The 13,711-nt window shown below is 39.3% G+C and overlaps 1 protein-coding gene and 1 long non-coding RNA gene across 3 annotated transcripts in view; one reads left to right on the top strand and one right to left on the bottom strand.

Annotated features, from left to right (window-relative positions):
- The window catches only part of LOC116689581 (uncharacterized), a 12,736-nt gene extending 11,624 nt beyond the window's left edge, over positions 1 to 1,112 (top strand). The window contains exon 3 of the long non-coding RNA XR_004332045.1: positions 1,101 to 1,112. This is a non-coding gene — a long non-coding RNA (uncharacterized LOC116689581). The remainder of the gene's footprint in view (positions 1 to 1,100) is intronic.
- znf608 (zinc finger protein 608) overlaps positions 1 to 13,711 on the bottom strand; it is a 50,941-nt gene that overhangs the window by 17,404 nt on the left and 19,826 nt on the right. For both annotated transcript variants that reach the window (XM_032516127.1, XM_032516126.1), the window contains one exon: positions 7,006 to 7,276. In XM_032516127.1, coding sequence (XP_032372018.1) covers positions 7,006 to 7,276 — 271 coding nt within the window. The remainder of the gene's footprint in view (positions 1 to 7,005; positions 7,277 to 13,711) is intronic.

The following is a 13,711-nucleotide window of genomic DNA, read 5'->3' on the forward strand; positions in this document are numbered from 1 at the left end:
ACTTATTCTTACTACTCTTATAATGGTAACACACTGCACATAGGTGTACACACTGTACTTATCTGTCTATATGGTTCATTCGGTATAGCCATTTATTTTGTTAACACACTGCATATCAAAGTTCAAAGTTCAAGTTCAAAGTTCAAAATGTATTGTCATATGCACTTTAGTACAAGTACCACAGCAATGAAATACAGTATGCCCTATTGCACTCTCTCAGCACCAGTCAACAGTAACAATCAATAACAATAATATAGTTTAAAAACATTAAACCATTTAACCACCACAATAAACAGTGGCTAAGTAACTAAATACAGACCCCAGCCCTCCTTCCTGCTGCGCTATCATTCAACAACCTGCATATATCTATATCTATATTATACTTACTACCAGTATAATGTCACTGCTACTACATTGTACATATCTGTACATATTGTTCATACATTGTTCATATTACATATTTATTCTGCTATTATAACACTGCAATATATTTCTTGTCCTGCCTAAGCACCACCTGTCTATACTTGTATAGCACAATGACAATAAAGCTAAATTTAATGGAATACCGTGATCTTTCTCTAACCTTAACCCCTGTGCTGCCAGTGACTAAATGTAACCATACAATTGTTTAATATCGCTGTTGTCACTAAAAGTGGATATTGTATTGTAAGATTGGATATTTTGGCAGAAAACTATGACATATGTAAGCAGTGAACATTTTGCGGTTGTTGTGGTGTACTTGCCCCCTATTTTCTTCTCTACTTTATAAATAAGTGGGTTTTTTGTGCTTGGTGGTGTGTTTTAGAAGAAGGCGGAGAAATAAAGGATTGGATGGGTATGGAGTCTTCGCTGGTTGCCTGGCAACTGCTCAGAGCCCCCCAAAAAAAAAGGTCTGGCACAACAAAAACCCCATAAAACAGTAAATTCTCATTTTTACACTTGGGTTTTGTACAGAATAAACTAACAAGATAAAACATGTTCAATCAGTGAGATTTAAAAGGTGGTTGTAGGTGTAACTAGCTAAGTCCCCATTGTTTCCAGTCTTAATGAGCTAAGCTAGGCTAACAGGCTGCTGGCTGAAGCTTCAAATTTACAGGCAGACATGGGACTGGTATATCTAAATATATATATGCCAACTCTCCAACAGATGGTGAGTGTATATTTCCCCCAAACTACAGTATGCACTATTCTTGAAGGGCAAATAACATAAACCTGCGACATTACCATGTTTATAACGAGCAAGTATTTTACGTGTGTTTACAAGACAGCAATTATTTATAATCACTGTAATTGACTTTATCTCTGGCATCAAATCAGACAGAGAGACAGTCTTGGAGCTCAGCTAATGGTTGGACCAATCACCATCTGATTAGCGCTCGTCAGACTCTGGTGTCCTGCAGGGTGGAGGAGGGTGTGTGTGTCCTTTCAGTTTTTCCAATTAGTATTCTGCTTAATTAACATGCAACCGGCATCTTCCCCTCGTCGTATCCCTCCGCCGTCACGAGGAGGGGACTCTCCAGCTATCCCTCCGCCTCCTGAACAGTAGTCCCTGTGCGGCAAGGTGGACGCCTCGGTATGAAAAACATGAGAGGAAAAAAAAAAGAAAAAGAAAAAAGAAGCCCTCTCATGTCTATCTTCGTCGTTCTTTGACTCTTGACACTGTCCGTCGAAATGATCCCTCTTCATCTGTTTCTTTCCACCTTTATCTTTATATTCCTCTCCATCTCTCAATCCCCAAGGTGGTTTAAAAATAGAAAAAAAACTCTGTTGCTATTCTGTCCATCTCCTCACTTCTTCTTTCTCCTCCTCCCCATTTATCCATTTTGTCAGACTGAACAATGAATCCTTGTCTTCGCTCCTTTTCTCATATTTACATTTCTTTTATCCCTCCTCAGTCCATACATCTTTGTCCTTGCTCTTCAGGCTCTCCCAGTAAACTAACTGAAAATACTGTATATTAGTATTTGGTAGTATATTACATCTCTCTGTGCATATGTAGAACTCCAGATGTATTATCATGTTATTTTTATATTCTGTTCCCCTGCTTTACTTTACTGATGCGGCTGCAGTTTGTTTACTCTCACAAACCTGGAAAGACGAAGCTTTGATGTTTGCTGTTCACATTTATTTCCTCCACCGGGGGGGCGATGTGTTCAGGCCTGCTCGTCTGCTTGTCTCTTAGGAGGAACACATTTGAGGGAAATTTGGGGGAAAGTTGAAACGGGCCACAGAAGTAATTTGTTTCCTCTGTGAATCCAGGGTTTTTTCAAAGGAGTTAGTGTGGACAATACTGAAGATTTTTAACTATTCCCTCATGAATCACAGCTCTTAAAGTGATAGTCCCATGTTTTGCTTAGTTACTAAACCTTTTAAAACACCAAAGTCACACAATAACACAAACTAACCGATCAAGGCAGCAGTAGACGTGCAACTCCCGTGTTCTGCGGGCTAAAATGACTGTTTTGGTCAAAAAGAGGCTGGTGGCTTTGATGAGAGAAGCAAGAAGACAAGAATAATAATATACGGGTATATCAGATGGTTTTGTAACGCCAGCTGCCGTCCAATCCCATTTTTTGATCCGGCCTCTATATCAATTTAAGTTCACAATAAATGCTTTTTTCTACATGTTTTGCCACTTTTTCAGAGGGTTATTTATGGTGGTTTTCCAACTTTTTGGGAGGCTTTTTTTGACGTTTTCTGTCTGATGTTTTTGCCGCTTTTGCTATCTTTTTCTGTTTTGATTAATAAGGAACCTTTTTCTTACTTTGTCAACCAAACTGTAAGTGAGAAGACTTTATAAGACATACAATAATACGATCAAAGATGTTTGACTTTCCTCTTAAATAAAAGTGTCTATGAACATTACATCTGGCCCTGGATGTGATTCTCATTTTCTAGTGTGGCTCTCCGCTATCCACCACATGTGCAGGTTAATGTTTGTAAGAAAATAGTTCATATTTTTCAGTCTTCATTTTGGTGAAGCTGAGTCAACTGTTTTCGGTCCGTTCTCAATGAAAACAGAGAATAAACCAGCAGAACTCGCAACCCCAACTAGAAAGTTTTGTGATGTTACAAAGAAAATGCAATTTCATATTTTTGCCGGTAACGTGCCAACATGGCCGGTGAGTCAGAGTTAAAGTGCCTTATATTATGCTTTTTGGCTTTGCCCTTACCCTTATTGTGTTATACAGTATATCTTTTTTTGTGCATGTTATAGGTTTACAAAGTGAAAAAGCCCAAAGTTGACCCCAAAGATTAGAGTCCAGCCTTTACTTCCATGACATGTGTGTCATTTTGCATCACCTTGTTACACATAATAACAAGGTAATGCTCGCCCTAGCTGCTAGTTTGGTACACCCTCAAACCAAGCTAGTTAGAGTGGAGGCCTGAAGAATTCAGATAGTTGAATCGCCATGTCCAGGAGACTGAAGAATGAAAACGTAACGTGTGAAAGACTAATTTATGAACATTTAAATAAGTTACCACTCTGAAACGCCTTGCTCCGGGCTAGTTTGCGAAGCTGGTTCAGGTTGTTCTGCCTGTGTTTTGGGATCAGACTCAGGTTCTGATATGTATGGCTGAGCCGAAGCCATGGTTACCAGCTTTCCATGGGCTGAAGCAGGTTTGTTTTGTCAGGCCCCGCCCTACTCTGCTTCTGACTGCCTAGCAGTGAGATGCCTCACTCTGTAGCTAAAACGGAGAACTCAACACACAGGGTGAAAAGAGGATCTGCAGCTATGTGCAGTACAACAAAAACAATGATTTGAAATAAATCCCTCTCGTAAGTAAACATATTAATTATTATTGTCAATTGGAAATACGTCACATTACACATCACAACAGATAAAAGTCTGTCACATTTGCCCCATGATTGACTGTCATGGTGTGTATTTTGATTTTAAAATTGTAACTTTCATTTTCGAATCATTTGTAGATGTCTTTTTTTTAATTTCTTTTCTTTTTTTGTACAATTAACTAATCTTTAAAATGTGGTTAAAAATGGTCACAAGTTCTCACAGCCCAAGGCAACGTCATCGTATGTCTTGTTTTATCTGACCAACAGTCTAAAACCCAAAAATACTCTGTTTCCTATTATATAAAACAGAAAAGAAGCAAATCCTCAAATAGAACAAAAGAATATCAGGCTTTTTTTCTTGCTGAATGACTGTAATTGTAGTTGATTCATTTCCTGATTAACTAATTCCTCAGCAGCACTATATTTTTTAATTGAATTCAGCTCCAATTTCTCATTTTAAATGTGTGCGCTTTGCTATTAAAACTCAATTTTAATAACTGTGGCGTTTATCATTGTTTTTTTTTTCTTCTTGTTTTTATCTGTTTAAGATTGTCAAGGTCTGCAAGGAAACATTTTAATTCAATTTCCTTTCAGTGTTTTCATTGTGCTGACTGAAGTTTAATCCCCCCTCTGGTTTCCTCTCGCTCCATCTCTTCTATACAAGCACAGTCTCTCTTTCCTTCTCTCCTCTCTCCTCCTCTCCGGCCTGTTGAGGATCACCCTTCGCCCAGGATATATTACTCTGTGTTGTGTTTGTTTTTTCTACTTCTTCTCCTCTTTTTTTATTTTTGTTCGGGCAGAGGGAGAAAGTGAAAGTTAATTAATACTGGGCAGGGATACAGACGCCTCTCCACCAAACTCGACACTCCACTTCAGAGGCCCCACGGCTGGCAAAGCGAGATGGGCAACGAGAGATGGGATTATTCATTAGCAGCCTACAGTAAGGTACTGTATTACACTTCCACTGAGAGGCTGCGGTGCTAAGCGCTGTCCTCGTTAACGGCCTATCAAAATGCGATGGCGTCGAAACTGGCGGATGAATCATCATGGTATCTTTTTGTAGTGTTGGACGGGTTTCTGGTTCTATTTTTCTTCTTGTTTTGGACTCGTGATTATGTGCAACTCAACGCCAAAACTGCTCCTATGAGGATATCCAGACACGTTTAAAAATAAACTCGACTATGATTATTTTAATTTGGAATGAAAAAGATAAGAAGCATCTATTTGTTCTTCTGGCATATGTTTTTTAGACCCACATAAGAACAACACCTAATTTCATTTGGCCTTAGGGGGCAAACTGTGTTGAAATGTCAAGCTTTTTAAATCCACATTTTCTTGACAAAAAAGCTAATATTGAAAGGTGATGTAGGGCTGGGTGATAGGGAGAAAATCAGATATCACAATATTTTTGACCAAATACCTCAATATCGATATTGTTTAGCCCAGCTATATTGACATAATGTCTAAGTGGGTAAAGGCTATTATTAGAACAGCTAGAACAGTCTGGTAAGTTCAGAAAAGTACATCACTTTACTGTGATGCAGCCTTTCAAACCACTAGAAGACAACACTTATGTCATTACCCGATATTACGATATCCAAAATCTAAGACGATATCTAGTCTTATATCATGATATTGATATAATAATGATATATTGCTCAGCTCTAAGATGATGTTCTGGCAGAAGAAGCACAGTAGATGTAACTAAAAAAAAAAACTGCCTCTGCAGTTCTTTGGGCAATCGGCGTGCAAAGGTTGTTACAGCCTTCCAAAACTGTTTTCTGATCTGCCACCTCTATAATTAAGGTTTGGTAAGGTTTAGGTGCAAAACCTACTTGTTTAAGGTTGAGAAAAGAAGAAGGTTTGGTGGGGTTAAAAGAAACCATCACTGTTGGTGGGAGACGGGATTCAAGCAGTGGTTCTGAGTGTCAAAGTGTCGTTTTGCTGACACGGTCATTCACATTGGCAGCGTCACAATGCATTTTGTCAGTCAAATACACATGGAACAACATGCCATATAGACTAGGGATGTAATAATATTTCACATCTTGTAATGACATTCCATATTTAAGTCACATTATTACACTGAACCAACTCCACACTGATTAACACCTTGAGATGTGGATACAGGCTGCAACCAACCAACCGACTGACCGACCGACCGACCAACCAATCGACCAATGATGTTGTATTTCTGGTCAATCCTTCTCATTTTGGAAGCACAGAACATTCCAGTAAACCTGTAAAGCACCATCTAAGGAGGCAGAAATATTTACTCAGCTCTGAGTCCAGACCTATAGTCCAAACAGACGATTCCCATGGTGCTGTCAGAAATTTGAATGCTTTCCTTCCACACCTTCTAAAAATGAAGAGTCTCCAATTACAGCGTCCCTTCTTAAATGTATTGATTCAAACTACACATTCTTTAGTTTTAAAGAAACTCACACCTGAATTTTCACACCTCACTTCCACTCAGCCTGCGTTCAGTAAAAATAGTTTGTGATCGTCAGCCTTGCCTGTTTAGAGCCACGATTAAATGAGGACCACTAAACCTCAAATGTGAAAACAATGGAAATGTGCAGTGCAGTGATCGGTTATACAATAGGTAAAAAAAAGAGTCATTTTGTAGAAGTCAAGTCAAGCTTGCAGATCATAAAAGTTGCTGATGCGTTTCCACCAACTTGGCTTTCAGTGAGGCTTGACTCAATTTCATTTACTCGAGTTTGGCATGTGAGACTCTCCACGTCCTCATCAGCACAGACCATAGCGTATTAGGGTTTCCCCAGAAAAGCTGTTAGCCCTGTGGCAAGTGTCTTTTTTCTTTCTTTCTTTTTTTCCTAGAGCTTTTCCAGGGCCAGTCACAGACTGATGGTAGCATTAATGTAGGGCCTATGATAACAGAATCATGGAAAGAATTACAAGAATTTAAAAAAGCTATAACACAGATTCCATAGAGGCTCTACATTAAGTCAGTGCTACAAGCTAACTGGAGATTTTAAAATACAATAGTTTCTAATGAGCCGCCCCACTGTAGTAGCAATACACTGGGGAAAAAACTGGTGGTTAGTGTATTCCATTCACCTCAGAAATGAAAATTCTCTCAACATAAATACCACTAAAAATATACAGTTGGTATTTTTTTTTTAAATCTGGTTAAACTTGCTACCAATCACTAAGCCCACTGTTTACTTTTCAGAAACACTCCTTACCCTCCTCAGTCTCGTGCCACACAATGCCTTCCAAGTTGACACTGGTCCCGGGCTGGCAGGGTCCCAGACAGGCCGAGTCGTCCTCCGGTGCTCCAGAGTTGCCTCCATCCTGGGTGTTGGTGCCTATAGACCGCGTCCTCACCACCAGCTGCTTGGGGTTGGAGGTGGGCAGGGCAGGAGGGGAGAATGAAGGGGCTGACGGCAGAGAGGATCCGGGGGCGCCGGGGTGGCCTGGAGCAGGGGGAGCTGGCACCATAAACATGGGGTCCACCTGCCAGAAAAACAAGGCGGTTAATTAAAAACCAAAATGCATGCTTACATGTCATTTTACTTCAATTGCTCTATATTTTTGGAATTAATCCGTCAGTTCAATTCAACTATGTTTCAGTAAATGAAATTAAATTTAGGTCCATGGCGGTGCTGAATACTTCTCCAGGAAAAAAGTGGAGGAGGAAGAGAGGAGAGAAGTAGTCAAAGATACAGTGCAAATATTATTAATGTCATTTTAATATGACTGACGTAAATCTAACTGACATCTGATTATTTGAATGTTGGATCCCACTGTATAATGGAAGGACGTTTTAGAAGAGGAGACATTTTCTCCAAATGTCATAGCATTCATTATTCCACCGGTAGTCTGCGGTTCTTAATACTGAGTGGCAGCTAATCATCTCTCAACTATATTCAAAAATATTCTTTTTCCACCCCATCAATATCCATTCATCTGCATCTCTCCATTATGACTAGTGGAGTCTGTAAGAGGCAAAGATTTCACCCTTGTTGGGACGAATGTTTCCATCCAACAAATACATTACAGAAGCTGCACATTATAATTAGTTGCCACTTCTGCACAGAGCGATTTGGCAAAAGTCTGCAACAATATAATAAGGCAACATTACTGGAGCTCATCCAGTGTCACTCCAACACAAAAATGTTTTTGTGTTGACACAGGAAATGGGATTATGTATGCTGTTTAAGTCTTCTGTGGGGCATCAGTTTCTCTTAAAAAGCAGTATGTAGAATATTTTTGTGGTCTAAAGCTTTAAAGAGATTAAAAATGGCAATGTTGTAGCTGCTTGTGCAGGGAAAAAAAAGTAAGCGTTCAAAGAAGGTAAAGTCGACACAGCTTAATGCTCCAGACAAATCCGCTAATAGTAAAAATAAGGCACACGACATTCCGGTCCACAATTTGGCCTTCATTGGGTGAGGAAGGCTACATTTTGGGGACTCAGAAAAAAGACCTGTGATGTGGTGTTATGTTTTCAACCTCCAAGATGAATCTGTCGTTGTCCGTGGCGTTGTTAAGGAGACATAAACGATAGCGTGTGTGTGGATACTCTCAATGTTCCACTTCCTGCCCAGCTATCCAAACGGCCTGCTGAGTGCAGCGTAGAGCTGCTTCATGCACGTGCCGCATAATTTGGTGGATTATGCATAATTATGATTATGCACGCATTGAAGACATGCCTGGTGGAAAATATGGGTTAGTCGACTGCAAATTTCTTTAGTCAATGACAGCACTAGTGTGTAGATTGACGTAAGAGCTGATAGGATTACCAGTGGCAGTCCCAATACACCCAAATGTAAGTAGATCGGATCCAACATCAGGTCTGTAAAGACTTCTGACTGATGGTACAGACACTGTGTACAAACACTCACTGCAGACGGGTGAAAGGACCTGTGTCGGATCATGTTTCCACTCTGCTTTGAGTCTCCACAGTTTGATTAAAGCAAAGAACACGGTGTTTCAGTTTTCAAAGCGTACAAGTGATCTTAACCACTGTCATCACTATGGTTACACATACTCAAATAGTAAGTCATCAGTGCCTATAAAAGCCTTACTCTTATCTCCACCACTTACTATGGTCCCAATTACAACAGCTCTGGGAATTAATTCTACTCAGAGAGCAGCAGCAATCTGAGATGAGGGATTTTTCTTGCTATTTTGACTCAATCAAGTTTACAGACTTGACAGATATTTCACTGCCTGATATTCTTAAGTGATTTCCCAGTTTTAAAAAGCCTTAGAAATAGAAAATCCCAAACTCAACAGCAACCCAATGTATTGATAATATTAACGTTTCAACCATTCTGGACTTTCGTCGAGAGTGTTTACCACAAAGCTTACACCAATGATCTTAACTAGGTAATGCTCCACCCATTCTGCGTCCACAGGTGTGAGACAGTTACCCATCCATGGGAGTGTCTCTCTATAATCAAACGTTGCACTTAGCAATATATCAATTTCATCACATTGTAAGGAACAGAAAAAGTTGTAGTGCATAGTAGCTTTCGGGCTCAGATTGAGAAAAAAACTTGCATCTGTAAATGTTTGAGAAAAGAGCAGCGCTTTGTCAAGTCCAACACAAAGGTCTTCTGCGTTGAATTGTGCTTCTGTTGTGTTATTATGACGATCAATCAGTTACTCTCAAAAGGTCACTCTTAAATCTGACAAGAAATTGTTTTTTTCCTTTCTTTTTAGGAGACAAAAAAAAAAAAGACTCAGTGGTGCTCTTTGCTTTTCTGTAAAATCCCTGTGCTATTTTCCTTCTACAGCAGCTTAATAAACTGCCGAGGTTTCTGCCAAGGTTACAGTGCAGCTCCAGCACTGTGGAAAATATTCAATACAAATTCAGGACTCGGATTGGATCCCTACTCAACTGTAATGCTGGCAACAATGTTTAATTCAATTTTCTCCATAATTACCTTATTGATCTGCTGTGCGGCGGTTTTTCGAAATGTTAATCAACGAAACAGTATCTCGTTCTTTCTTTCTTCTGAGATAAAGTTGTTGTGGACACTTGATTTAGTTAGGTTCATTTAAGGGGACAAAGGATTTGTTTGAAATGATTCGGTGTGGTATTTCCCTGTGTCCCTATTAAGTTACAGCCACAGTACTCCAGGTATTATGAGCTTTGTTTCAGCTGCACAGCATTTATGTTAAAACCCTGATAAACAATGCAAATTTATCATGCAAAAGAGCAATAAAACAAAAGACAGATGATCCTCTGTGCTTCCTGAAACCGTCTGCTAACTCCCACACAGCTGCTGACGAAGACCACCCAGGACTTCATCTACCAAATCACAAAGCAAATTAACTACAAAAGAAGAGCCCTGATCCCCGGTGATTTCTGTTCTGTCGTTAACGCCTTTTCCTCCCTCAGACGCCCAGAATAACAACGCTCGATCGCAATCCACACAGCAGCTATAGTCGCACAGTGAAATAACAATAAAAACACAAGCCTGCTCCCTGGTGTGTTAAATGCTTCAAACAAATCATCTTTACTCACACTGTTTCTTAATTAAAAAAAAAAATCCTACAATACACAGAAAAAACACAGCAACATAACAGAGAACGGCAGGCAGCTTTAGCATTAAAGACACAGGCCGGCCTGTGAATGTGGGCAATGTGCGACCATGTAAACCTGCTGATGTTCATCATGATCGAGGGAAGAGTTTGACAGTTTGAAGGAAAACATGCTTATTTGCTTTTTTGCAGATATTTCCAGCTTATTTTTACCTTCACAAAAGACATAGACCTTTAAAACCTCTTTGAGACCGTTCTGTTTAACCAAAAACAGCTCTGAAGTCGCTAGCGCCAAACCCACCTGACTCCATTGAAAAAAGCAATACTTTTAGTGTGTAGAGAGCCAACATATTTTCTCAAGTAAATCTGTAAACTATGTGTTTATTTCAACCAAAACTAGAGTTGCAATGATTGGAAAAGTGGAAAGATGACCCAGAACGGCTTTTCATCGATTTATTTTGTTTCTGTTGACTTTGAATTAAGTGTATTTTACGATGATGAAATTACTGCTTATTCACATGGAGTCTTGTGGGTTTAGCAAACGCAATTTTGTGGATGTTTTTATGTTTAATAAAAGGATCTTACTCTTTAACAGAAAGGTTGACCTCTTCAGAAATATGTTCCATAATGTTGTCAGATAGTAATGTCTGAGCCTGGCAGTGGCAAAACAAGCACTTTTGTGAAAGTAAACACAAGCTGGACAATTGCCCTATTAACTTAAATTATAGCTTGTTTCACTACTGCCGACTGCAGCGATCTTGCTTAATACCGGACAAATGTCAGAGATTGTGATTGTTACCCATCAGTAACTTAGACACAAAAACATAGGAACATATGTGCCCATCAAGGTATGTGGTACACATCATAGATAATAAAAGCAAAGGACAATATGATGCTGTACATTTCCACAGAGACGAATAAAATCTATTAGAAGCTCTTTTCCAGTGATAGCTGAGCAGCCTCCAACTGAGCTTGACAACGTAGATGTGACGTGGGCAGTGAGTCGTGTGGTTATGACACAATTGTTAGCCTAATTTTACAAATACGTCTGCTACCTAGCCATAACCTGAGATAGTCTTTTGGTGCTTAGATGTAAAGTCACTGTTAAAGTGGCGCCAAAATGAATGGCAGTCAATGGGATGCTAAAGGCAGGTGATGGCTCGCTAGCGTCAAAATGCCTCCATAGGAGGAACGCTTTGTGGACGCTCGCTTACCCACTTGGTGAAAATATGAAATCCTTTCAAGAGCTACTGACATATTTCAGTATTTCATGTGGTGAACAAAAATCCCATGAGCCAGAAAATCTTTATTACATGATCCAGTAAGTGATCATGTTTGTACTGTAAGTAAATGCAGTAACTTAGGGCTGTTTGGTTGTGGAAAAAAGTCATTATCACAGTTATTTTGAAAAATATTGAAAACACGATTATTTGACACATTTAGTCATTGACTTTTGGAAAGATGTTACATTTACTGAACTTAAAAAAGCTGTGAAAACACTTGTGAAATTCCCTTAACACCTTTTTTTCTGTCAAACCTTTTGAATTCCCCTTCAGAACTAAGAATTAGTTAGGAGTTACTAAGAGTTTACATGCAAAACATAATATGCAAAATAATTGTTTTTCTCGATTGCATTGATTTTGTGATTGTTAGGAGCCAAATTTAAAAGGCTATTAAATGCACAGCCCTGCTGTAGCTTCTGTGACTGTGCGTGAGTCCTACGTGGAGACAAACGGTGCTTTCTTCTAACTGTGAAAACAATCTTTCTCCGACAGTAACCCATCGATCAATCAGAAAAAGCTCACATCAATAATTTTGGCTTGTTCTTTTGTTCATGTGGTGACTCTCAGAGTTATTGCTGATGGTTACAGTATCAGTCTTTCACTTCTTCGTATTTTGCTCTCCCAGGAACGCATGCTGATTAAACTCTGCATCACTGTTCTCGCCTCTAGCTTCTGCGATCATCGATTTCAGTTGTGTCTACAATATCTTGTTTTGTGAACCCTTCAGTATCTGTGGCTGGGCAACAAAGAAAGAAAAAGAAAAAGAAACTCAAGTACTGCTTTCATTAAACCACACAGAGCACAAAACACACAAAGATCCAAATAACACTAACATATGCATGGACCCTGGAGCTGTGCACAAACAGAATCTGTCTTCCCCACTTTGCTTCAGACAATATCCTCCCCCATCCTGAGTGAGTTACAGAATCACTAGACAAACTACCAAATCTCTGTGTCATTCCACAAAAAAAAAATGTTTTAGAGGATTTTTTTAATTTGTAGTAATCTCTTGCAAAAATCACATATAAATGTCCCAAAACTGTGTGCATTATCTTGGGATAACAAAGTTGTTTTGTCGTGATAATATGATCCATATCTCGAGGAAACAAAACGGCTTTTCCTCACAATAACAAGGTAATTATCCCAGAAAAACAAATACTGGTAACCATATTTTGAACACATTGTTATCCAAAGATAATGACAATTTCTTGAGATGATGGGAAGCCATTAGCCATTAATCTGACTAATTAGCTCATTACCAACAATTAAGATCACTTCCAAGCCCACAGTTAGCATATCATTAGCTGATTACAATATGTTATGACATTAAAGGTAGCTTCACAAACCACTGGGTAAGAGCTGGTCCAGGATCAGAGTCTAGTTTAACATTAGCAGCTCTGCATTGTAATTATTTGGGGTTTTGTCCAAGATGACTTTGTCAACTTATCAGGTGGCTCCAAGCAGCCACCACCTGAACATATGTACGGTTAAAGGTTATTTTAGTCGTGCAACAGAAAACTCAGAGTGGACAGATAGTCTAGGTAGCTGTCTGGATTTACCCTGCAGAGATCTGAGGAGCAGGTAATCCGGCGGAATTCCCGACGGCACCTTAACAATCCCGGGAGTGAAACGTAGTCGATATGTACTAGGCGCTTTTATACTCTGAGTTGAAGTATTTTCAACTTCAGGCATTCAGACGATCTGCAAAAACCTGAGGCCCTGAGCAATGCAAAAGCAGCAGGCAAAAAGCTTAACTAGCATTGGAAACAAATGTAGCTCAGAGTACATTTTTTCAGGAAGACCTAACTATTAATCGATGTACTCCTAATTCAATTCAGCTGTTATTCAAATAAATGTATATTTTATCATGCTGTGTATAATTGTTGCATATCTGCAACTAGTCTCTCCTGATTAAAATGTATCTCAGTATAAATCCTTTCAGGAAGATTTCACTTTTAATCAATCCTCTACCTAACTCAAATCAGCTGTTGGAGGCATTCCCTTTCCTGCTAAACCAATCAGAATCGTATACAAATGGCAAGGGCTAACAACAGTCACAGCCCTGCTTTAAATAATGGTTTTTCCCTTTGATATTCAGCTGTCGTTGCAGGCAAAG

The sequence above is a fragment of the Etheostoma spectabile genome, chromosome 5 (genome assembly GCF_008692095.1).
Source record: "Etheostoma spectabile isolate EspeVRDwgs_2016 chromosome 5, UIUC_Espe_1.0, whole genome shotgun sequence".
NCBI classification, from domain to species: Eukaryota; Metazoa; Chordata; class Actinopteri; order Perciformes; family Percidae; genus Etheostoma; species Etheostoma spectabile.